At 54.5% G+C, this 23,158-nt stretch overlaps 4 protein-coding genes across 4 annotated transcripts; 2 read left to right on the top strand and 2 right to left on the bottom strand.

Moving 5' to 3' along the window:
* Window positions 1-3,026: 3,026 nt before the first annotated feature.
* Window positions 3,027-9,999, top strand: JN550_013740 (uncharacterized protein; the record flags this gene model as incomplete). Its single annotated transcript, XM_049312361.1, has 5 exons — window positions 3,027-3,166; window positions 3,254-3,908; window positions 4,215-4,319; window positions 4,603-8,760; window positions 8,812-9,999. 5 exons carry the CDS (start codon window positions 3,027-3,029, stop codon window positions 9,997-9,999), a joined length of 6,246 nt encoding a protein of 2,081 aa, XP_049164288.1.
* A 798-nt stretch (window positions 10,000-10,797) lies between these two features.
* Window positions 10,798-13,914, bottom strand: JN550_013739 (uncharacterized protein; the record flags this gene model as incomplete). The annotated part of the gene is made up of 1 exon (XM_049312360.1): window positions 10,798-13,914. The coding sequence occupies one exon, from the start codon at window positions 13,912-13,914 to the stop codon at window positions 10,798-10,800; it is 3,117 nt and encodes a 1,038-aa protein (XP_049164287.1).
* A 3,629-nt stretch (window positions 13,915-17,543) lies between these two features.
* JN550_013738 (uncharacterized protein) lies at window positions 17,544-19,157 on the top strand (the record flags this gene model as incomplete). The annotated part of the gene is made up of 1 exon (XM_049312359.1): window positions 17,544-19,157. One exon carries the CDS (start codon window positions 17,544-17,546, stop codon window positions 19,155-19,157), a length of 1,614 nt encoding a protein of 537 aa, XP_049164286.1.
* Window positions 19,158-22,310: 3,153 nt separating this feature from the next.
* JN550_013737 (uncharacterized protein) lies at window positions 22,311-22,915 on the bottom strand (the record flags this gene model as incomplete). Its single annotated transcript, XM_049312358.1, has 2 exons — window positions 22,311-22,325; window positions 22,535-22,915. The coding sequence occupies 2 exons, from the start codon at window positions 22,913-22,915 to the stop codon at window positions 22,311-22,313; spliced, it is 396 nt and encodes a 131-aa protein (XP_049164285.1).
* Between the last annotated feature and the right edge of the window lie 243 nt (window positions 22,916-23,158).

Here is a 23,158-nt window from a genome sequence, read left to right as displayed (position 1 = left end):
GAGCAGACTAGCTCCTAGATTGGAAGAGCTGAATATAGACCTTGGAAAGACTATTTGGCTGTGGTGGTGGTGCTGGATATATCAAGCAGTGCCGCCACCTTCTGCGATAAGAGAACCTAAAGTCGCCAAGCCGAGTGCCAGTAGAATGAGAATTACTAGTAATGTCGATCTTGGGTGATTAGGTGTCGATTGGACGATCGTCACTGGCACTTTCCCCCCCAAATATCGACAAGTGAACAGAGGTACAGTAGTTAAGGTGAATGTTTGGCAAGAGCCAGGCTCCCAAGGTGTGTGACTTCAAGGCTCGCGGTGCTTATGATGCATGCCAATACAGCCAGCCCGTACGTTGCATATGATGCACAGAAAAGAGGACTTGTCATTGGGAGCACTGTTCCTGGTCTGCAGAGTCAGCCTGCGGTATATCTTGTGGCAGCGACCAACTGATAAGATCCAGGCCAGCGAGGCTCTATTTCGATTTCTGTTTCTCCGGCATTAGCATTGACACCAGAATGATTACCGCAGGACCCCCATAAAATAAGAAAGGAGTGTACCGACAGCCTGTTTGAGGCGCCTTGGCCTGGGTGCCGACTGATAAGAGCAGGGAGGATCTATGAACGAACAGCCGCCCGCTGGCCCCTTATCTGCGAGGGCTGGGAGCGAAAGTAGTAGGATCCACCGGGCCAAAGATAAGAACTCACCCTCTCGTTGGCCGCGTACAGTCCATACCATCATGTATTAAATCTCCGCGGCGGCGAGAGAGTGAGATTCTATGCGGGTTGTGCATCTCAGTCTGGGGATGCCCCCAGGATTTTGTCGGATCAGCTGTTCAGGGACGATCTGACGGATCAAACTACCGGTATGTGGTTGTGCGAGGCCCGGCCGGGGATTAGGGCATGCGCGTGCAGCACACCATTACTTCGAGTAGATACAGAGTCGGCGCGACATCTTCGCGGCTTGGCCTTCGTGGAGAGGCGCGGCGTTGCGGATTCTGCGACAGCCGTACTCAACACTGTGTCCGGCCTTCAAAGCATCAATGTATTCGAGGTCGTCGTTGAGGTCGTCACCTGATTAAGGTTGGCCTCGCTGTCGCGATTTGTCACAAAAATACCCTGCGTATCAGGAACCGCACGCTAGGGACGGCTGGCGTTGTATTGTGCCCCCACATGGCCCAAGATCTCGGAAACGCAACCGCGACTATTTTCTTCGGCAGTGTGCAGGCCTCACGTACAGATGAAGTTTCCCGTCTGGTTCCAACCAAGCTTGGTACATTTGCAAGACAATCCGTGTCACGGGTACCCCTGGAAACTCAACCCTATCGCAGTAGATCATGATTGCGGCGAAGTAAGGCCAATGCTCGCAGCCTACAAACCGCCAATTACCAGCCTCACCGGCTCAGATCCATGCGTAGGGCTGAGTGGACCACCGTTGTCCACACCTCGGTGCATACCCAACAGCATTTCTATAACTCGTATCTCTCCTTCTCATCCGGTATATCATCCAAGCAAGGGCTGGTTCGCTCTTGAGTGCAGATTTCGGGCCCGGCTGACGACCGCATCTAATATAACTGCATCTCAAAGTTTGAAGGGACATGGGATCTTTCGGCATACCGAGTAGGGCGAGCCATCTTCGCCCACAGTGTGCAATCAATCTATTGACCACTCAAGAACCATCCATACCTGTACAGCCAGAATAGCCACGGCTTTGGATCCCTGGATACATTGCGAAACTTGTCATTTAATCACATTACAGCCACTGGACAACCAGGGTCATTCACCCGCGCTCATGACTCTTTTTACCTAACATAACCCCCACAGTTCTCGAGGCTAGCCAGAGGACCTGGGGTACGTTACGGTGTCTATAAGATCCGGGGCCGCCTGGTTCTACAGCTGGATAGCCACGTTTCTCGTACAAATGTTGGCTATCACATCCGTTAGCTATTCAAACCTTTTCGACAAGTTCCCTAACAAAGTCAAATATGACGAGGGTTGGACCACGCCCCGTCTCGGGGTCACACCATACTTGATGGGCAGATTTTCTCTGCATCCGCAAATCGATCGCACGAAAAGGTCAGACTCTGTGCAGATGTGGGCCATACTGCTATTAACAAAACAGATTCATGATGTTGCTGGTTCGGGCTTCGAGTGGTTGTCTCAGCTCCTGATACAGCGGGCTGCAACGAGAGCTTTCGCAGAGCAAACTGGTATTGGGAAACCCGCACACCGCCTCGAAGGCCTGACTGTTGGCTGAGCCATCGCTACACATGCATGAGTCGACGAGGAAAATTCTCTGCTCCATTGCCTCAGCCGGGCCGGGCGCGGTAGTCGGTTTGTCTCCACTCGGTACTCGGTAGCCGGCCTGCCGGCCGCATCACCGCCCAGGGCCTTGTGACACTACAAATTGGCTTGATGTATTTACGTCATCAAGGACCGATGGCGCTCGTGACAGCCCTCCCGAATTTTGATGCCTTGGGACATTCGGCTTCATCATCCCTAGCAGCAGCACGTCTAGTACTTCTACTCCTCCTCGTAGAGATTGTGTCACGAATGTCGCCGAGCATCGCACACCCCAGTGGTTGGACCCACAAAAAGAGGTATGGGTTTTTCTGGCTCCGGGGCAAAATGTCAGCTAGTCAGCTCCAATGGTGGCCAAGTCGAGACGCTAGACCGGATCTCAGACCTACACGGCCTACTACGTTGTCTACTCCTGCGGTTGTCGGTCTGAGACCCGGCCGTCTGGTCGAGCGGCTTCAACTGGATCGGTACAGTCCATGTCGTGGGAAACCGGGTAGGTTGAGGCGGCAATGTCTCTTGTTGGTAGCTCTAGGCAAGATTTACTGTAGAAGGGAAGTTTGATTTCTTACTTTCTTTTCGTTCACCGTGGTAGCACGTTCCCAATCCTCTCGATAGACCCGATCGCCCTTCGAGACTATCATCTTGATAAAGGAACCAAACAGCGTACATACTCTCTGCTCTACATAACTCGATCCTTTAGGTTCATCCCGGTGAACCATATCCACAGTCAAGGCAATGGAGAAAACCAAAGAAGCTCTGCCTTCTTCGGACTCTTCCCCAGCGCATCGATCGACCCTCTCCAGGGTCAGTGATCACTTACAAGAGGATGTCCGCAGCTCCATTTTTGCGGAGTTCGAGCTTGTCCTCCTGACCTTGTAGGTAACCCAACTAAAGCCCACGCTGGAGGTTATGAGCGCTGCTAGTTGTCAACAAGTCAGATACTAACCATATTCCATGTCTAGCTGTACTGGAATCCAAGATGCCATTTCCTTTCCCGACTACCACTGCTTCGCATCCAACCAAACAGGAAACACGGTTTTCCTCATGCTTGCCATCGTACTGCCCGAGTTCGATGGTGACATGTTCATCACAGCCAACATCGGGGCGGCGCTGGGGTTCTTCTTGGGGGCCGGGTGGCTCACGGGTCAGCTCAGCCACCTGATCGGTGCGAGACGCAGATGGTGGCTGCTGTTCTGCAACCTGTTCCAGTCATGCCTCGTCTTCGCGGCTGCAACAATACAGCACGTCTACGGGATAGAGAAGGAGGGGCCCGCAGCGGTCACGGTTGTCGCTTTGCTCGCATTTGCATCGGGAAGCCAGGTCGTGCAGTCACGGTCCCTGGCTTTGCCCGAGATATCGACGGCGATGGCCACTGCTGCATGGGTCGATTTGATGATCGATCCTCACATGTTCACGTGGACGAACCGGCCCCGGAACCGGAGGGTGAGCTTCCTGGTTGCGCTGATCCTGGGCACACTTGTCGGGGCTGGTATATATAAGGCGGGAGGCTCCGCACCGGCCATTTTCGTCTCGGCGGGTGGGAAACTGTTGGTCACAGTGATGTACCTGTTCAATGGCACAGACAAGCCAAAATACAGTGATGTGGAAGCCGCTGTGGTATGTACGCCGGCGCCGACGTCAAGACCGGATTCTCCAGAGGATCCCGCCAGAGCGCCTGTGTTATAGACCCGCGCATGTCATGACCGAGAATGGAGTCTATGTAGGGTGAGAACGTAATCTTACAAAACATACAATAAACGTATTAAAGAGGGAGAAAAAAAGAAAAGGAGTGAAAAGTTCGCATCCAAGACCAACACTGTAGTTCTGCAACGGCGGGTTGATGACCAGACATGCTGGGACGCGGCCGTCAGGACCGCTTGAACGGGGTTGTGTAGGCTTGACTTGACGATGCACATACCCCAGCTGCACTTGCTGCAAGCCGAGCCGCAAGCTGCAGCCGGCAGCCGCCCGTATTCCCGGGCCGGCGGCACTAATTTCCAAATGCAGCAGCCTCCCAGGTTCTTTACTGTGGGTAAAGCTACCGTAAAGCTGCTGTGTAATCTTTCGGCGGCTCGCCTCGGATCACGTGACTTGGTGACCGTGGCACCACCAGAGCGCGTCTCCATGGTGGGGCCGGGTCGACGGCGTACTGCTGTACTACCATAGCGTGTACCTACTGCACACTGGCGTACCTTGTCTTGGTTCGCGACCTCGAGACACGACGACACCGTGGAGGAAGCCTTCGGTCACGACGGCCCATGCACCTGTTTGACACGCAGCCGGGAATCCGCCATCATCTCTCATGGGCTAGCCGGGGGACCGACCTGCGTTCCAAGCCGGCTTCATGACGCGCCACAACCTAGGCGAGCATCTATCTTGGTTCCTGGCGAATCTCGCCTTGTCCACGCCAAACGCGCCATTGCTGCCCGCCGCCTGCGATTACCCTGCCGCCTCTCTGACCCAGGACACTGATCCTCAAGCCGCCTCCGCGCTGCCGCCAACCTCGAGTGCTGGAGACTTTGAGCTGTCTAGGACCCTTTCTACCTTGGCCGAACCGGCCAGGCCGCCGTCACGGCCCATCACTTCACATGTCCCGGCAACAGCCGGCCGCCATTGTTCACACGACAAGGAATTGGGTGACGGCGTGCTATCCGAGACCCTGGAGGAAATGGGACGACTGGTGCCAGCCTCGGGGTCGAAGAGGCGTTCGCTACTTGTGCACCAGCAGCAGTCTCAGGACCAACTGCTCACGCCGGCTTCCAATACGCACGGCGGCAGACTCCAAAGGGCGTACTCGGCCTCGCTCAGAACATCCGCAGCCGCGGTGACGACATCAGCCGCCAGGAAGGTGTCCCCTCAACGGAATACCCACCGGTTGAAGCCTCAGACGCCCATCTCGACGAGAGATACCCATTGTGAGACTGTCGACTTAACGGGGTCTGACGATATCCTGTCCTCAGATCCTGCATTCGCTTTTGGAGATGATGCCATAGTATGGACCCCAGAACATGCGAGCCGCCCCGAGCCCATGTCCGCAGGACGTGGGAAGAAGCGCAAGAGCAACGAGATTAGCAGGCGCTCAGAGGATCCCGCGGCGGCACCTCTAGAAGAAGACGAGTTTCCGGATATCTACGAAATTGTGGGTGACACCTCGACAGAATCAGTCATCCACACGACCCCGAAGACAGTTGGGAAGGATGGCATGGCACTGCGGAATGTTTGGGAGGAAGCTGTGCCTGCCCTCGCGGTGGAAAACACGCGCGCCAGTCGGGCAAGCCAGCGAGCCATGCCTAGTGAAGTGATTCACAACGAGGTATCACCCAGGATCAAATGCTCGCCAACCAAAACGCCCCTAAAGCTTTCCGAGTTTCGCCCCTTTTCTGTCAAACGCACTCCCAGCCCAAGCAAGCAGTCTTCACCCTTGAAAGCCGAGGACAGATCTAGCGTTGAGCCCAGAGCTGGACCTTCGAGAAGGTCTCGCCGTGATAGTCAAGTGATTCAGGATTCGGATGAAGAATGGGCAACTCCCCCAACGCACAACACTTCTATCGTGACGATACACTCCACGGGCAGCCGAGGAAGCCGCAAGGACTCGACGACCAATCGTGTGCGGAGCACGTCTCCGTCAATAATAGCTTATAACACGCCGTCAAAAACCCGGCATGACATATCACAGCCTTTGCGGCCGCCAGTCATACACCAAGATTCCAAGGCAGCAAGCAACTTTGCAGCTGCTACCGTTCAACCGCCTGCGCCTAGTCAGGCCGCCATAATCCCTGGCGATGATGTCCAGACTGCGATACTCAAACTCTTCTTGTCCAGCCCTTCAATCCTGCAAAGGAGACGGGCGCTGATGGAGGAGAAACTGAAGCAGAATCGCGATGAGTTTCGGGCCGCGCTTACGGGAGGACAGCCAGAAAAGAGAGACAGTCTGAAACGACAAAGGGAGCAGCTGACTCGCCAACACACTGCTTTGAATGCACTATCTGATGAACACCAATCATATGAGGACTTGGTCCTTGAGAAAGACATGCTCACGGAGCAAATGATGGAAGCCTACGAGCAGACTGGAACAACCCCCGATGAGTCAGAGGCCAGAATGGACAGCCTAAGGGCGGATGTCTCGAAGAAGGAAACAGACTTGATCATGGCTCTTCTCAAAGCCGGCATCAACGATGTAAGCATGTTTGAGGACCGAGAACCGCCACCTGGTCGTGCGAGCCATTGTGACTCGGTTGTCCAGGCCACCCAGCCCAGCCGCATCGCACACTTGCATGGTCTATCGAGAGAGTCAACTGTAGGTACCGGCGCCTTTTCTCAAGTCGTCTTACAGACCCAAGTTCCTGCCAACTCTGAAGCCCTGACACCCTCGGCTTTCCGTTCCACTGAAGACACGCACTTGCCGCAAGCTGCCGGAAGGGGTGCACCCGGAACCGCCACTCCTAGTTCCAGGGTTGTAGGCGCATACACCGCTCATGAGCATGCTCTTCCTTCCGGGAAGCGCTCACAGCCTTGGCCAGCGCCCCGAACAGACCGTGGGTTTGATGAGTTTGACGAGTTCGATGAGTTCGATGAGGAAGGCAAATTTTTTGACGGGGAGCCATCATATGAGATCTCTCACCATCAACCACAGTCGTCATCGAAGTTGCCAAGCGTCCGAGGCCGCAGAAGTCCTATCCGGGGATCTCCAAAGCTTACCGAGACCTTCATGAGTGAAGATGACTATGATGGTGATGACGCAGAAATGCTTGAGCTTGCTGAGGGCCTGGAGCTCGAGCAATCCTCGTCAGAGAGCTTGTTGCGCAAACCAGGCAGGTCTGTATTTGGAGAAACCTCAGGGAATGCTCTACCAGCGAAACAACAGGCAGTGAAGAGAGTTGCAAGCACATCCACGAGAGCCCATTTCCCTCCTGAGCTAATGAAGTTTCCGTGGTCCGCCGATGTGAAGAGAGCACTCAAAGAAAGATTTAGAATGGCTGGGTTTCGACACAACCAACTGGAAGCCATCAACACTACGCTTGCTGGTCAGGACGCGTTTGTTCTCATGCCGACGGGCGGCGGCAAATCTCTCTGCTATCAATTACCTGCTGTCGTGAAGAGTGGGAAGACACGTGGCATAACAATTGTTGTGTCTCCGCTGCTAAGTCTTATGCAGGATCAAGTAGATCATCTCATGGCTTTGCACATTCAGGCAGTGTCGTTCAACGGCGAGTGCGCCCCAGAAGCCAAGAAGGAGATACTTAATCTTCTCAAAAACCCTGCAGCAGATCAGTTCGTTGACCTTCTTTATGTCACACCGGAAATGATCAACAAGAGTTCCGCCTTTCGAAGCGGCCTGAGCGCGCTTTATAAACACAAGAAACTCGCTCGACTCGTGATCGATGAAGCGCACTGTGTCAGCCAATGGGGCCACGATTTCCGCCCGGATTATAAGGAACTTGGTGCATTCCGCTACGATTTTCCGAATGTCCCCGTCATAGCCTTGACCGCGACTGCGACGCTCAACGTGATTGTGGACATCAAGCACAATCTCGGCATCGATGAGTGTGAGGTGTTCACGCAGAGTTTCAACCGTCCCAACCTCTACTATGAGGTCCGGCGAAAGGAGAAGGGCAACGTGGAAACAATCGCCAGGTTGATCAACGATCGGTATTCGGGTTTGACCGGCATAGTCTACGTCTTATCACGAAAGAACGCCGAGTCTACCGCCGAGAAGCTACAGGTACACGGTATCGCTGCCCATCATTATCATGCCGGCGTAGAAGCAGTTGAGAAGGCCAAGATCCAGAAAGCTTGGCAAAAAGGGAAAATCAAGGTTGTCGTCGCGACAATCGCATTTGGCATGGGTATAGACAAGCCAGATGTGCGTTTTGTCATACACCAAACTCTTCCTAAGAGTTTAGAGGGTTATTATCAAGAAACAGGGCGCGCTGGTCGAGATGGCTTGCCATCCGAATGCTATCTGTACTACAACTACGGAGATGTCACCCAACTACGCAAGATGATCAACGACGGAGATGGCAACGAGCAACAGAAGGAACGACAGAGAAATATGCTGAATGCAGTCAATGCATTTGCCGACAATCAAAGCGACTGCCGGCGTGTTGAGATCCTCCGCTACTTTGGTGAGGCGTTTGAGAAGAGCGACTGCCAGTCAACCTGCGATAACTGCAAAACCAATGGTGTCTTCGAGATGAAAGACTTCACGGACATTGCCATTGCTGTTCTAGAAGTAGTCAAGAGAGAGAGGAAAATGACCCTCGTGCAATGTACGGAGGTTCTGCTTGGTCAGCAGCCTAAGAAGTACCATGAGTCTCTGAAAGAGGACACTCATCAATACTTTGGAACTGCCAAGAAGATTCCCAAGCACGAGATCCATCGTGTCATTGACCGACTGGCCGCAGAGGGGGCACTCGTTGAGGAAAACATATTCAACAAGAAAGTGAAGATGGCATTTCAATACTTCCTCGTGAGTTTGCCACATCCCATTCTGAAACTTTCCACTGACGCGAATATACAGCTGGGGCCAAACGCATACCCTTTTCTACGCCAACGCAAGAAGTTGATGTTGACTGTGCAGGTTAAGAGTAGTGACAGTCAAACTGCCGCTTCCAAGCGCAAGACGAAAGCAGCAAAGGCTACGAAAGAGACAAGGCAAACCAGACTTGACACGTCGTTGCTCCCTCCCTCTACTAACGTGTCCTCTCCGCCAAAGAAGGTGAAGAAGGGGAAGGGGAAAGCTGTCGCACATGTTGACGACGACACCGACGAAGAGATTTATGAAAAACATGATAACGGCTACGCGAAAGACACATTTGTCGTCGATGACGATTCCTTCGATGATGACTTTGAAGAAATGCCCATTTCTAGGCGAAAACGACAAAAGAGACCAGTGGGACCGCCGATTACGCACGACGCTGGGCTTGCACATCTCAACGAGGTACACCAGGTCATCATCGCTTCATTCGAGCACGAAGCAGTCAAGATTGCCGAAGATATCCAGCACAAGAACACACTCAGCAAGCCAGTGTTCACACGCCAACAGCTGCGTGCCATGGTGGCAGGATGGACGATCACCTTGGACGATATGGCAGCTATTCCAGGCATTGACGCGGAAAAGGTTAAGAAATTTGGCAAGAGGTTCCTGCCCAAGATCAAGGAACACTACCGGCAGTTTGAAGACATGTTTGGTGAAGATGTAGTGAGAGCTTCACAGGACATTGCGAGACGCCATGTCTCAGAACACAGCGTCGTTGATCTTGTTTCCTCGGGAGATGAGGAAATGGACGACGTTGAGATGGACGACGATGACGAGGACGAAGGCGAGGATTCGAGATACTTCGAAACCGACGGAAAACAGCAACCTCCAGAGGTCAGCCAATGGCATGCCAACTTCGCCAGGCTACAAAATGCAACGTCCACATCCGCGTCCGCATCTGCACCCCGTTCTCGGTCAGGCTCCTCTACCCGTGGAGGTGCCAAAAGCTTTGTCCGAGGTGGCCGCCGACGTCCATATGCCCGCAAGACCTCGGGCAGCCAGAGGGGCAGGCCCGGCGTCGGAGTGTCTAAGAAGGCGTCGACCAAGCGTGCATCCACGGGCTCGACACGTTCCGGAGGCTCCATAGCCTCGACCGCCGCGGAGCGCGGCGGAAGAGGGGGTCGTGGCGGCAGCCGAAGTGGCGCCTCGATCCCCACGATGCCTTACTAAGGCCACGAGATGGTTCGAAGGTGTTTGAGATGATTAATGCGAAGGAGTGGAAAGGCTTTCTGGTGGCGTGTCAGGCAAGGCACGTTTAATGAGGATAAATGACTTCCAAGAGAGCTGCATCAAGCATAGCAAGGCATGACATGACATGGCATAGGCGTTTCTGAGCGTGTTTGCTCGATATAGCTAGATCTTGAGCGTGTTTTGCAACCCTCTCGTGTGGCGAACATGGCTAGATGGGATGAATGAAAAAAAAAAATTGGCCTAAGAGTCGTCCTAGCGGCAGAAGTGAAAGACCAAGACGTGATCATGAAGAATCAACAAGCCGTACTAGATGGTATTGGATCCAAACCTCTCAATATCGGCGTCACACTCTGTGGAGTGCAACGCCGCAGTGCAGTATAGGGCATAACTATACTGAAATGTACAACAAGTAGTATTTCGTCATTCTGCTATTGACCCCCTTTCATCTATATATGACATGCTCTTGTCAGCCTCGGGCCGAGTAAGCCCGGTGCTTCCACATCAACCTCGCCCCCTCCACCGCCTCAATATCTTACACACAAGGGCCCAAACGCGCCGATTATCCATCTACAACAGCAGTTGGAGTTTACTATGGAGGTATCAAATACAGAAAAAAAGGCCTGTCTTATGCAAGGTAACGGTAACCCAGTCCTGCCTGAGATGTCCGAATCGAAGAAAAGTGACCTGTTCCCATTCTTGGGGGAAGAACAAAACGCCGGAAGTCGCCCGTGCCATGGTTCGCCATGCCTTACGTCCTTTCATCTCGAGGAAGCTCGATTAGAACCGCCAGCGCGGCTTAGAGTCCTTTGGATCCTCTCTTGTAGTACTGCTCAGCCTCCGCATGGCTGTTCGTGCACCTGCCAGGGCGTGAGGGCTGTGGCGGCCCGTCGGGGTCTCCGTTCTTGTCGTTGGCTGAGGCAACAGACTCGTTCGTCTCGAGGTGGCCATGGAACTGACCGATCGCTTGGTGCCGTCCTGGCCCTGCGGTCTAGGTGGCTGCAGAGAGGCGCGGCGGTTGTTGGTCAAGGAGGACATTGACGCTTGAGACGCCAGCCGCGGCTTCATCAACGATTGTTGAGAGTAGGGACCAGGCGAAGCCATGCGCTCGGCAAGGCGATCACGGAACGATAGCCGGGATGTGTTTGTTCTTGGTGGTGTTTCCTCAGGCATTGGCGAGGCGGAACCTGCACGGCCGAGCGGGCTACGTAGTGTGGGTATCTTGGTGTTGGAGCTGGGCGTGAGTGATGAGGTGGATCGAACCGGTGTGGGACTCCTCTTCGAGTACGGGCTTGGTGTGGTTAGGCTCAGGGGCTTGAAGTGGTGCCCCAAGTCGGAGTCTTTCGCGTTCACGGACCCGTTCCAGCGAGGGCGGTTATCCACCAGATTGGAAACAGAACGGGGCGTTCGAGTACCCAGCGGCGTCGCAGATGCACTACGTGCCGGAGTTGACGAGCTAGGAGAACCGGAGTAGGTTGACAAGCGAGACCCAAGCGGTTTCCTGGCAACCTGCGACTGCGGTGCCAGGCTCCTTCGTGAATTAGAGGGCAGAGGAAGATGGCTTCCAGAATTGGTGGCCCGAGACTTCTTGTTTGCCAATGGAGTGACAGGCTCCAGGCCCAAGCTTGACATGACCACCGAGGATGGAGGCGAGCTTCCGGGGGTCTCGTGGCCACTCGCAACCGTCGACCGGTCATTAGACAACATGCTCGAGATGGAATCTCTCAACGTTTGTCCCTTCCCGTCGGATTGTACCTCTTCCAGGGTTTCATCCAGATCTCGCATCTGGTTTTTCACGTCTTTCCACTTGGACTGCATTTCGGTGTGCAGCCTTAAAATTTCGCCGTTGAGGGTGAGACGATCCTTGACACCCTTTTCGATAATGGACAGAACTCGTTCAATCGCCGGCCCGTAGTGCATTTTCTTTGCCTCATAACTCTCGATCTTCTTGCTGAGATGAGCCGGATTTGTTAGGTGCATTCCGGAATCCAGAGCCTCGCGTAGTTTCGCCACCGTTCGTTCGACAGACTCGACCATCTTCTGCGCCTGACGGCCGGCACCACGGAACACCAGAACCCATCTGTCTTCGCCAAGCTCCTTCCTTAGTGATTCAGCATCCCGCTCCAACTTCTTGTAAGTCTCCTCGAGAAAGGTGCGTCTTTCGTCAAGCTCCTCGCCGGCCGAGGGAAATGCGTCTTGCGCCCTAGCCTCAAACACCGAGAGCCTCATGGGGAGAAAATCCAACGAAGCCCTCAGCGGCTGCATCCTAGCAAACAAAGCCAGAAGACTCGAATCATCCTGCGTCAAGCTTGGCCCTGCCGGCGAGGTTGGACTCATGGGATAGGCTGGTAGGCTGACGCGATTGTTCCGGGCAACGGTGGGTGGCGTTTCCTCGACTATGGTCTCTAGGTCTCCAATGTCGACACCATCGCCGTTCACCGCCGCAATCAAAGACTTATGGCGTCGCTCCTCCATCTCAAAGACGAGCCGACAGAGATCATCCAACTCATTCTGGATTTCGCCCAGCACGGTGTTCCACAACTCCTCCCATTCCATAGCAATCTCGATTTGGCCTTTCGCGATTTTGAGGGTAGACCGGATACTTGCCCACTCTTCCAGAATGGATTCCATCTGGGTCACGGCCTGCTGCAAATCCTCGCTTGTCACGCTGGCAATATCGGTCCGGTTTTGGAGCTCCTCAATGGCGCCAACATAAACGTTGATGAGCTCCTCGAACCTTATAATGGCGTTTTCCACCTCCTCGTAGCCCTCCCGGCCTCCGGCGGCAGCCCATTCCACATCGCCATCGCTGTCCAGGCCGCCAATAACCTCGGTGGCTTTGGATATCCACATGCGTATTTGATCGGCGGCGTTGATCAGGGCCTTTGCGGCGGCTTGCGCGGTAGGAATTGCCGAGATCTTGCCTGACAGTGTCTCTGCATCAGGGAGCTGTAGCGATGTGAGTTGGGCAAGTTGGTTGGCGAAGGAGAGCCTCGAGATTGTGTAGATGGAGCCGGGCCGTTGGAGGCCGAGAGGATTGAAATAGGAGACATCGGGGTTGAACTCGGACGATGCCGTGCCGCCGGGTGGTGTATCTTTCGGCAAGGGGGGCGGGGCCTGGTTCTCCTGCTCCAGGATGCGCGAATCCCGTTCTATGTGCTCTCGTCGCGTATCTGATAGTGCCTTGGTGCCGTTGCCGTTGGTGTGGTCGGGCAGCCGGTACTTATTGGTATCCATCTCCAGAGGTAGCGCCGTGGTGATCTCGGGAAGAAGATCGTGTCTCGGGGCGCGCGCGGCGCCGGAGTCGTCTTTGGTGCTGTTGTTGTCGTCGTCTTCTTCCTTCTTCAATGACTTGAGACTACTGCGGCTCGTCTTGGATCGCAGCAACTGCAGAGGGGCGCCAGCACCCTTCCACGGGCGACCGCGGCGTTCGAGCGGTTCCCCTAGGGAGCTGTTGGCCTGGTGCTTCTCGTCGATCAGTCGAAGCTGGTCCTCGGGCAGCCGACCGATGTGCTCATGGGCGATGGTGGCCGGGGCGGACGGCTGTCGGGACGTGCCGCCGAATCCTAGAGCCTTGAGGCGCGCGGCGAGGCCGGGGGAGGGTTTGCGTGGGTGGTGACGTGAGGTCGAGCGGACGGGCGGGAGCACGGAGCTGTTGTTGGTCTCGATGCCGGGTTGCGGTTGGATGGGACCGAGCTGGGAAAGGTCGCCGGGAACGTCAGAAAAGGTTAGGATGGTGGGCGGCGGGCGTGGGCGGACATCAGCATCGTGGTGGTGTGTCTCTTTGGGATCGTTGTCCTGATCTGGAGCGCGGTGCATGCAGGAAATATTACTATTACTCTCGTAGCGATGTTGAGCTGGCGTAGCCGGTTCCACGGTGACAGGTGGCCCGGTCATTTAACCTCGCGCGAACCGGACTGGCTGGCGATCAATAGCAAGGAGGAGCGCAACGGCGTTGGACTTGAACTTGGGGACTTGGGACCTGGGTCGCGATCCCACTGCCTGTTCCCTGGGCCTGGACTGGACGTGGTGATTGAGCGAGCGAGGCAGGCAGCTCTTGACGATCGATGTCCAGTCCCTGCTGGCCTGTTGCCGGTCTGGTGGGGATGGAATGGGTTCGTCGACGCGCAGCGGCAGGCCTTAATTGGGCCCCTTGTGGTGCAGGATTGGGGCGAACCTATCGCAGTTGGCGGCCGAGCAGGATGGCTCCAGGGCGAGGATGTATGTGGTCGACAGAGCTGCCCGCTGTGGCAATCGCGCCAGCCAGCACAACGAGCAGGCAGGCCCACCCTCGGCAACGGTACTGGGCAGCGCGGGTTCGTCGGCCTGCTTTATCTTTTTTTCTTCTCTTTTTTTGGGGGGTAAAGTACGTAGTTCTTGACTGCCGGTGCCCGCGCTGGTCTGTGGGATCACGGATGGGTGGGTGGGTGTACGAGGCCAGAATGTCTGTCCGTCTGTCCGTCTGTCTACATACGTATCTGGCCCCGTTTTCCGTGTTTTCCTGTCCGCGGGCGACGTTGGACGCGACGTGCAGAGGCCGGGGGGTTCGATGCAACCAAGGCACGCTGCTTTGTCGCAGAGCTAGTTACCTAGGTAGTTACTGTGTGTAGCCTGCAGGCCGCCTGGTCGGAACAGGTGCCGGGGTTGGATGCGCCCTCGAACGTGTCACTCTCGAGTTTATTTCCTCCAAAGCCAGCTCAAGGTAGGGGTCTCGCGCAGATCGGACGCTGGCAAAGTGGTGGATGGTCGGCAATCGGGATGTCAAGAGAAGAGTGTCGGAAGTGAACAGGAAGAAAAAGCGACGTCGAAGGAAAAAGTAGATTCTCCCTCCTTCCTTCTCGGATTGGCGACTCCTCCAGCCCAAAGCAGTTTCACACGGCTATTTCTTGTACACTACTTTGACTCGGGGCGAAAAGCAACCGCATCTTTTAGTGGAAGGCATTGGTTCAGGCATTCGCGCACAAAAGAGAAGATTGACGCCAAAGGAGGGCGGACGAACAACGGACTGCAGGACCACGGTACCTCTTGAAGAGAACGAACGGCCATGCACCGGGAGGTTATTCGCTTCGTTTCATTTGCTATTTATTGGTTCTCCCAGACTCCACGATCCCCCAGGGCCTTGTTCAAGCTCTGGCAAGATACGGTACGTACTAAGTGACCTGGGTATTGTATCCATCGAAGAATGACGACCAGTGCCGTGTTCCCCCCTAAGGGTCCTTCGCGTGGCTTGCTCAATATCCCACGGTACGACGATCGTCCCTTATTACGGGACAAGGCTATTGGTTCCGCGGTCTGGCCGTCCAAAAGTCCGTTCTGCAGTTGCAACTTTGACAGCACTGATGGCGGGCGCTTGTCCTAAAGATGATCTAGTCGAAGCCTCAAAGTTTGGGTCATTGAAACTCTCCCCCATAGAAGCAAAGACCGCCCAGGCCTGCCGGATGTACCTGACGCCCGTGCTTTTCCCCAGTCAGACAAGTGTGACAGGACGAAGCTGTAAGTCAATTTGAAGCTGGGCAAGGCAGGTGATCTGCCAGGTCTTTCTTCAGAGAATGCAACATTTGGCCCCTCTTATCACTCTTCTCCTGGGCCAGTCAAACCTACACAAGCAAACAGGGACTCCATACCGCTCCTCCCCCCCAAAATGAGGTTGTTACCACCTCCTACGTGGAAACTTTGGCTGCAGGCCGACAAGGATTATGGCCTACTATACATACAGGTAGTACTATGGGAGACATTCTCTTTGCATGCATTCACAGTACCTGCATGTGCATAACCGCAGCCCGCGGCCCAGCGTTGATCGGGATTATTGTGTCTCTGCTGGTACCAACCACGATGCTTTAATATCAGGAAGCAGCCTACGCAAATCGTAGGTAGCTCCAACATACACATGACGCAGAACAGTGAGGCCCATGTGTTATTTCCCCACACACCCACAAAGAGAGAATGGGAGAAAGAGAGAGAGAGAGAGAAGCTGCGCGTTTCAAGCTGTCGTTAGAAGAACCAAAACAACTATGCAAGCGGCCGAAGGTACTCTGTCGAGCTTTTAGGCTGTTCCGAGCCATCCTAGTCAGCCTCTTGAGATGGTACAAATGAAAAAAGGCAGACGCCAACTAACTTGCCTGGTTGCGTTCAAAAGGTTGCCAACGTTAAAGAGCATCGAAGCACAACTATGCGGTTACCTGATGCTGGGCTAGAATACTCCTCAACACGGTGCGGAGCAGATCCACTGTATCGCTCGTGGGTCTATGCTGCCTACAGTGCTCCATGTAGTTGCGTACTGTATCACGGTACATGAAGCGACAGGTTGATAACTAACTTGGGTACGGAGTAGATTTGGTACTGTATCAAAGCGAAACCCAAGGTCCCAAGCTCCTCGTCCTTAGCTCCCGAGCTAAAACAACTTTGGGTGACCCTTCCCCTCGGTGCGCCGTTTCCAGCCAATGGCAGCAGACGTGGGGTCAATAACCCGTGCGTCTGGCACTTACATAGCACCAGTATCCGGTTAGTAGGCCAACCCCTTGACCATCAGACGCTGGAGCTGCACTCATTCAACAAGCAGATCGACCAGACACGCGGCTTCGCTCTTCAAACGGTTCGCAGGATGTTGGTTGGAGCCTCCAGGCCTGGGGAACGCTGTGCAGCCAGCAGACCTTTGTTTCAAGTGGATTGCTCTCCACCTTGTCGCCAGGCCAGGTTGCCTCATTAATAAGAGTGGAATGCTGGCAAATCTTGTTGCCGGGGCAGTTGACCCAAACATTGCGTGCACGCCTATGAAATGGGCCGTTTGTTGACTTTCGTGGCTCCGTGCTAAAGCCACCGCCGGTCACGGCTCCTTATCCTCTCGGCCTCCCTTCGGGGGGAGGGTCGTCGCAACGTCGGAAGCATCTCGAATCCGTGCTGTAGATAGTACGGAAGAGAAGCATGGCAGACATAGGTAGTCAGCTGCCTGCTCCAGTCGCAGACTCGGCAGGCCTCAGGAGAGTTCCACGCTCGTCGACGACTGTCGCGGGAGGGGAGGGGTGAGATTGGGAATCCGACCCAAATCACTGCCATTTCACGCGTCCCCACCCGCTCGGAACGACGCGAACCACCGCAGCGGACCCCTTGTCATCCGGTCACTTAACGAATGGCCCCTGATAAGTTGATTATGTAGTTACTTGATGCTCGTCTCACACGCTGGATGCCCGGTCCTGTTGGCATATCCGTTGGCATAATATCGCCCGCTGCTCTTTCGCCTCGCCGACGGCCCACACGTCTGATCCCAGGCTCCTGCGCCTAACTTGGACGACAGCTTCGACAATATCCCCCCAAGCCCCGTCAGGCTCATCGCTGTCCCTCATTCTTGCAGATACCTGTCTTCCCGACCCGCGCCTCCCATCACGACCTACCTAGGTAGTAACTCAGTAGCAGTTGCTCCCCTCGATTCGACCCGGTGCATCTGGGATCTTCAGCTACCCGTCCTTGTTCCAACCCCCCAGACCAGCACTAGGCCTCATACTACGCTTTCGGGTCGGCACATCCCCAACATGGCTGCGAATACAGCCTGCGAGGACCCTCCCGTGATTCGTCGCGGCTCGCCCTCTCCCGAGACCGCACCCTCGGCGGCGCTGGGATCCAACCTGAGGGTAGATCGCTGGCCATCGGCGACGTCATCCGTCTCCCATGGCTCCAGCACGGATGGCTCGCTCCGGGACTCGCTGGGCAGCGAGGCCTACTCCCGCCAGTCCTCGGCCAGCTACCAGTCCCGGCGGTCGGACGTCAGCTTCGGCAACTATCGCCACTCGACGGGCAACTTCGGGGAGCGGCCGGCGAAGCGACGGGGCTTCACAAGACCCGAGGGCACGGATTTTGCAGCAAGCGCGAAACACAGGGACAGCGTCTTGAGCCTAGGAAGCATTGCACATCTTCAGTACTACTTCGCTAGAACCGGACTGTTGGACGGCAAGGGAGCACAGCTTTCGCGGAAACGAAACCCCAGGGCCACCATCGACTTTTCCCAGCTGGACACCTCGTCTCTCCTGAGCCCCAGGGCCCCTGGTTCCGACCCGGAATCACCACACACATCCCTGGGTGCCAGCCCTGATTCTGCTGCACAGTACGATCAGCTCGCCGAGTCGCCCATGGACGATCAGGGAGGCTTCTACTCGGACGAAGAGTACGAGGTCGACCCGGACGTTCTCCCGCCGACGACCAGTACCTACAAGCATAGAGAGAAGGTGGTTCCCAAGCCGCCGACCAGCGCCGAGCTCAAGTCGGAACTGACGGGCGCTCTGGACTCGGCAACAAAGGTCATGCACGAGGCAAAGGCAACGAAGCCTCCATCCACGGGGTCGGGAACCTCGACACCGGAACGATCACCTAAGCCTGGCCAAGGCTGGTATGAGGTCCAGGGGATGCAGATCCTCGACGTTATGACGCTGGCCATCCGCGCCGCCAAGGTCTACTACACATCTCACGATCACCCAGAGCGTCTCGACAGCATCCGGTCGGAGAAAGTGATTCGGTCCGAGCTCCTGGGCGTGATGGAGGTCCTGAAGCACATGGCGACGAGGAACTTTGCGGGGGGCATGCGCGAGGAGGAGCAAGAAACCATGGGGTCCTGGATCGAGAGCATCCGCACGATGCTCCGGAAGGAACAGGAGATGGACGAGGCGGACCGCGCCGAGAGGGAAGGCTGGACCTGGCTCAAGGGCGACTGGACGGGTCGCGAGATCGAGCGCGAGATGGCCTTCCTGTCGTCGATGGACGGCGAGGCGGAGCCGCTGCCGGCCTGGACCCCGGTCGATCAGGCCGCCGAGGTGCCAACGCCCTTTCTGGAGAGCATGCAGAACGGCCTCCGGCTGGTGAAGCTCCACAACGCGGCCGTGAGGAAGTCGTGCAGGCGCTTCGGGGCGATCGGGTCCTTCCATACCGACACGCAGAAGCCGTACCGAAGCGCGGATAACCTACGCTACTGGATCAAGGCGGCTGAGCTGCGATGGGAGGTGGGGCTCAAGGTCGACGTGCTCGGGGTGGTGTACAACAGCAGCCCGCAGGTCTGGGTTGAGTTTGAGGAGGCCATCTGGAAGTGGTGCCGCCAAGTGCGAGAAGAGATCGCGGCCGAGCTGGCCAAGGAGAAGGAGAGCCGCGCTGCGACGTGAGTTGAAGTTTACCCAACCCAGGCATTGACTTTTCTCCTTCATGGATTGAGTGGGCAAGCTGGGGCCCACAGGAGTTCTCGGACATTGTTTTCTTGGTGGTCGCATTTGATATGGAAGGTTTGAGCAAACGTTCAAAAACAGACACGTTGAGGGAATAGGGAGGGGGCACGTTTTGACGTTGCCTCCACCCCAAGGAAGCCTTTTGAGGCTCGACACTGCATTCTATTTCACCATGATATACCCCCTGAAGTGCAGCATACTGTTCAAGTTCGCATCGGTTGTTTATAGCTTCATTCTCCTGGCACAGGAGCCCTATTTCACTTGGACATAACAATACAAGACGGTACAAGACAGACTGGTTCACGGTGCACATCATCACGATGTTTCTGCCTGCCCCGATGCTCGATGGCTGCCCAGCGTACGAAACCGTTGGACGGTATCCCAAAGGAGCTGATACAGCCTGGTTGCATTGAGTAGTAAATAATGAGATGCAGAATCTCCCTGCCCGTTTGAAGGGCTGAGGAGAGAGGGTTTGTAGGAGGCCCTGTGGCGCCGTCAGCCACTCCGTGGCGTGTTAGTAGCTATGCGCAGGGCAAGCGGGAGTCAATATCCTGTACCACTTGCATGTCGAAAAAGTTGCCCGTGACCTTCATAATATACCAGTAGGAACAACATACCATACCTCCTGCTACCGTATACATGAACGGCCGGACAAGCCACTACCGCTTGACCTATGTTCGTAGCAAAGAAAAGTGCACCAGCGATCCAGATGATGCATCCCTATCTTCTGCACAAAATGGCAAATACTAAGTCAAGAGCAAGGTATGCATGCCATGGATAAGTGTTCCATATTCAATGTCGTATGCCGTATGGTACACTGCCAGTCTTGGAGGTGCAGTCGAAGTTCACAATCAGATTGCAATCGCCGCGACTGAGTAGGGTCAGCAACGCCACGGGATAGGTATGGATCAAAATCCGCCCCAGGTCCTATTCCCCCATTTGAGTCGCAAACTCCATAATAATGTCATGAGTATCTTCCCAAAAAGGTCAATGTTTACACAATCCATGCTGCCAGACGCTGTTGAAAAGTTTAGAGGTGCCCAGAGACCATCTAGGATAAGTATAGTGTAAATGGCTACCACCCCGTCAGCATAATCACAATATCTCCACGGATAACAATCGTAATGGGATCAAACTTGGCAAAAGGGATCTTCAGAATACGTAGAACACGGCCACGTCCTCAGATTTGGCAGAAAAAACTGCGGAGCAGCAAAAATTGAATATACACTCCCCCACCTGGGCTCGAACCAGGAACCTCCTGATTGCTCGGTGATGATCGGCTGAGACCGTCTAACGACCTAACAGTCAGACTCGCTAGCCAATTGCGACATGGAGGATGTGTTCAGAACGATTCAGAGATGATTCGCTGTTGAGAAATGGCAGATTATGCAGGTATATGACGCATATTAGCGTTTCTTGGCGCTGCGGGCAATTTCCGCAGGATTTTGCCGAGTTCCACATTGCACAGGCAAGATCCCGATGTTGAGCCGAGCTTAGGAAACGTGAGAACACCAGAGGACGGACCCTGGGCTTTCCTTGACGACTTATGGATGTATATGTGTTAGAGCCAAATCACCACTGCGGAAGGGCTTCTTAGCCGAGGCGTAGCAGCGGAGCGTGGGCGAAAGCATCACAGTGTTGTCCTTATTCGCTGCCCTGTCCTCGAAACTGAGCAATGTGTAATATCATGGTACACAGGTACACGACTACTGGAAGGTGGTACTCCAGACGTCTCGAGTGTGCCTAACAATATCGCTCGAGTTTATTCAGAATCATTCAACAGCGGTGGGGTATTCGTTACACTTTGGTCTAATACAACAATTGCCGATGTTAAAACAAACAAACAGGTGAGCAATATAGATTGCTGTCTTCTGTTCAGTAATAGTGAACGGCATGCCGTTCTTGCAGCGCGGATATATCGGAGAACAGGCTACAAGTCCTTAGTAGCCAGCGCTCTAACTATGCCAAAAAAGCCAAACATTAGTGGATGTCGCAAGGCCACATAGGTTGCGTAGATGTACAATCGCGTAACTGGTTGCAATAGGTGGGTGAGATACCAACATTCTTTCTATACCCCGTCATGATCAGTCTTCGCCTTGCCTGATTGGGATGCATTGGCGTGTTTTTAAGGTTTACGGCCACATTGGCGCCACGACAAGCCACATTCTACTCAGATATGGCTTAAACGCTTCTTCAGGGGACCCACTCTACAATCTCGTGCTATGAAAGAAACTGAAATGACCTGGCTTCTGTTACGGTATCACATGTGAATCAAGACTCTGCCACAAATCCTGTGGTATTGCAAAACCCTGAAGCTGGGACGGAGAGGAAAGAAGAGCTCCCTCCACAGCTGTGGCGTTTGCTATATACAGATGGGGTGGACCACACCTCGTCCCCCACCACAGCAACCACCTGCACTAGCCAGTCCGTAACAGTTTCAACTATGTCATAAGTACTAATGCAGTTGTAAATACTTAGACGACATACCAGACCAGAGGCTTGGTGATCGCGTGCAGCGGGAAGCGGGAGGGAACGAGTGTTCCATACGCTACGGTGACGTAGCCATGACTTTACTCCCTGATATGGTACCACAGTGACAGTGTATCCTTCAACTCCATCCTCTACTACAAGTTGGCGAGCCCCAATCCCTAGGGGCAAGCAGCGAGGTATAGTATCTAGGTGCTTCCAAAATCGCCGAAGGGGAAGGAGTGAAATCTGATCCGCCGTCCCGAATTCCCGGTGCGAGGGCGAAGTCGAACCGAATAGCGCATGGGTTCAACAGGTATTCGGGCAACGTTCTAGTAGGATCGAGCGAGACTCACTCCTTATTCCAATGTATTCCAATGATTATTTTCCCTATCATTCCAGTGGGATCCGATGAGACCCACCGCCTATTCCAATGTATCCCAACATCTATTTTCCTATTATTCCAGTGGGATCCGATTAGACCCACCGCTTAATCCAATGCTTATTGTATTTAATACGAAATGGGAGACCGTATAGAGGAAGAGTTGGCTAAGTGTCGTTTCGTGCACTGTAACTCTGGGCAGATGCGGGCGCAACTCGGGTTTGAAACCTTAGCCAGTCAGCCATTTAACCATTAGATGTCTGGCACATTGTTAGCTAATATAATACCGAATCTCATTATCGTATCGGATTGTAGACGCACGATTACCAAGGTACACTCAGCAGCGCATTGACGCACTATAGGAAGTTGCCCGTCATGGAAATAATAGCATATTACCCACAAGTCCCACCCATGCGATACCGACGGCGAGAAATCCATATGTGCACATTCTTTCTACCCCGGAACATACTCTGATCAGCTCCCTGGTCCTAAGCTCGTGTGCTTCAGCTTCGACCATAGTGGTTGCCTCGCCGAAGTCGGCACGAGTAGGGGTTTCGCCTTGCCTCGTCGAGCTAGGCTTGTCTTGGATGAACTGACCCTTTAGATGCTCAAATCCCATGGGAGTTTCCCCCTTAAAGCCCTCCACGATTCTCCTCAAGTCTCTGAAAACGTAAGCCGCACTGATTTGTTCCCTCCGTGGACCTGAGCGGTGCCGTGACTGCTCCTCGGCTGCACTGAGAACTACGCAAAGACGGTCGATGTCCTCGGCCGAGGGAACTGTATCCTCTTGATGCAGGTATCGGATAGCTAGGCATGAATGGCACTCGCGAGAAAGTTCTGAAGGATCCATGATCATGCCGGGACGAAGGTCGACTATCCGTAGGTGGTGACCGCATTGTGCGTATCGGAGTTCTCTTCGACACATCGGGCAGTCTTTATTGTGTGAGTATGAGAACCACTCACTAAAGCAGCGCGGGTGGCCAGCATGCCCACAGGGAAGCGTCATCAGTTCCTCTGGGTAAGTTTCTGATATGAGACAGACCGGGCAGGTCAGAGTTTCCGACTGGGGGGCTGGAGGACCCGGACGAGTCAG

This window comes from Neoarthrinium moseri (genome assembly GCF_022829205.1).
Source record: "Neoarthrinium moseri strain CBS 164.80 chromosome Unknown scaffold135_Wmoseri_CBS_16480, whole genome shotgun sequence".
Lineage (NCBI taxonomy): Eukaryota > Fungi > Ascomycota > Sordariomycetes > Amphisphaeriales > Apiosporaceae > Neoarthrinium > Neoarthrinium moseri.
The sequence above is the reverse complement of the archived record's forward strand: the minus strand, read 5'-3'. Positions and strand labels throughout refer to the sequence as shown.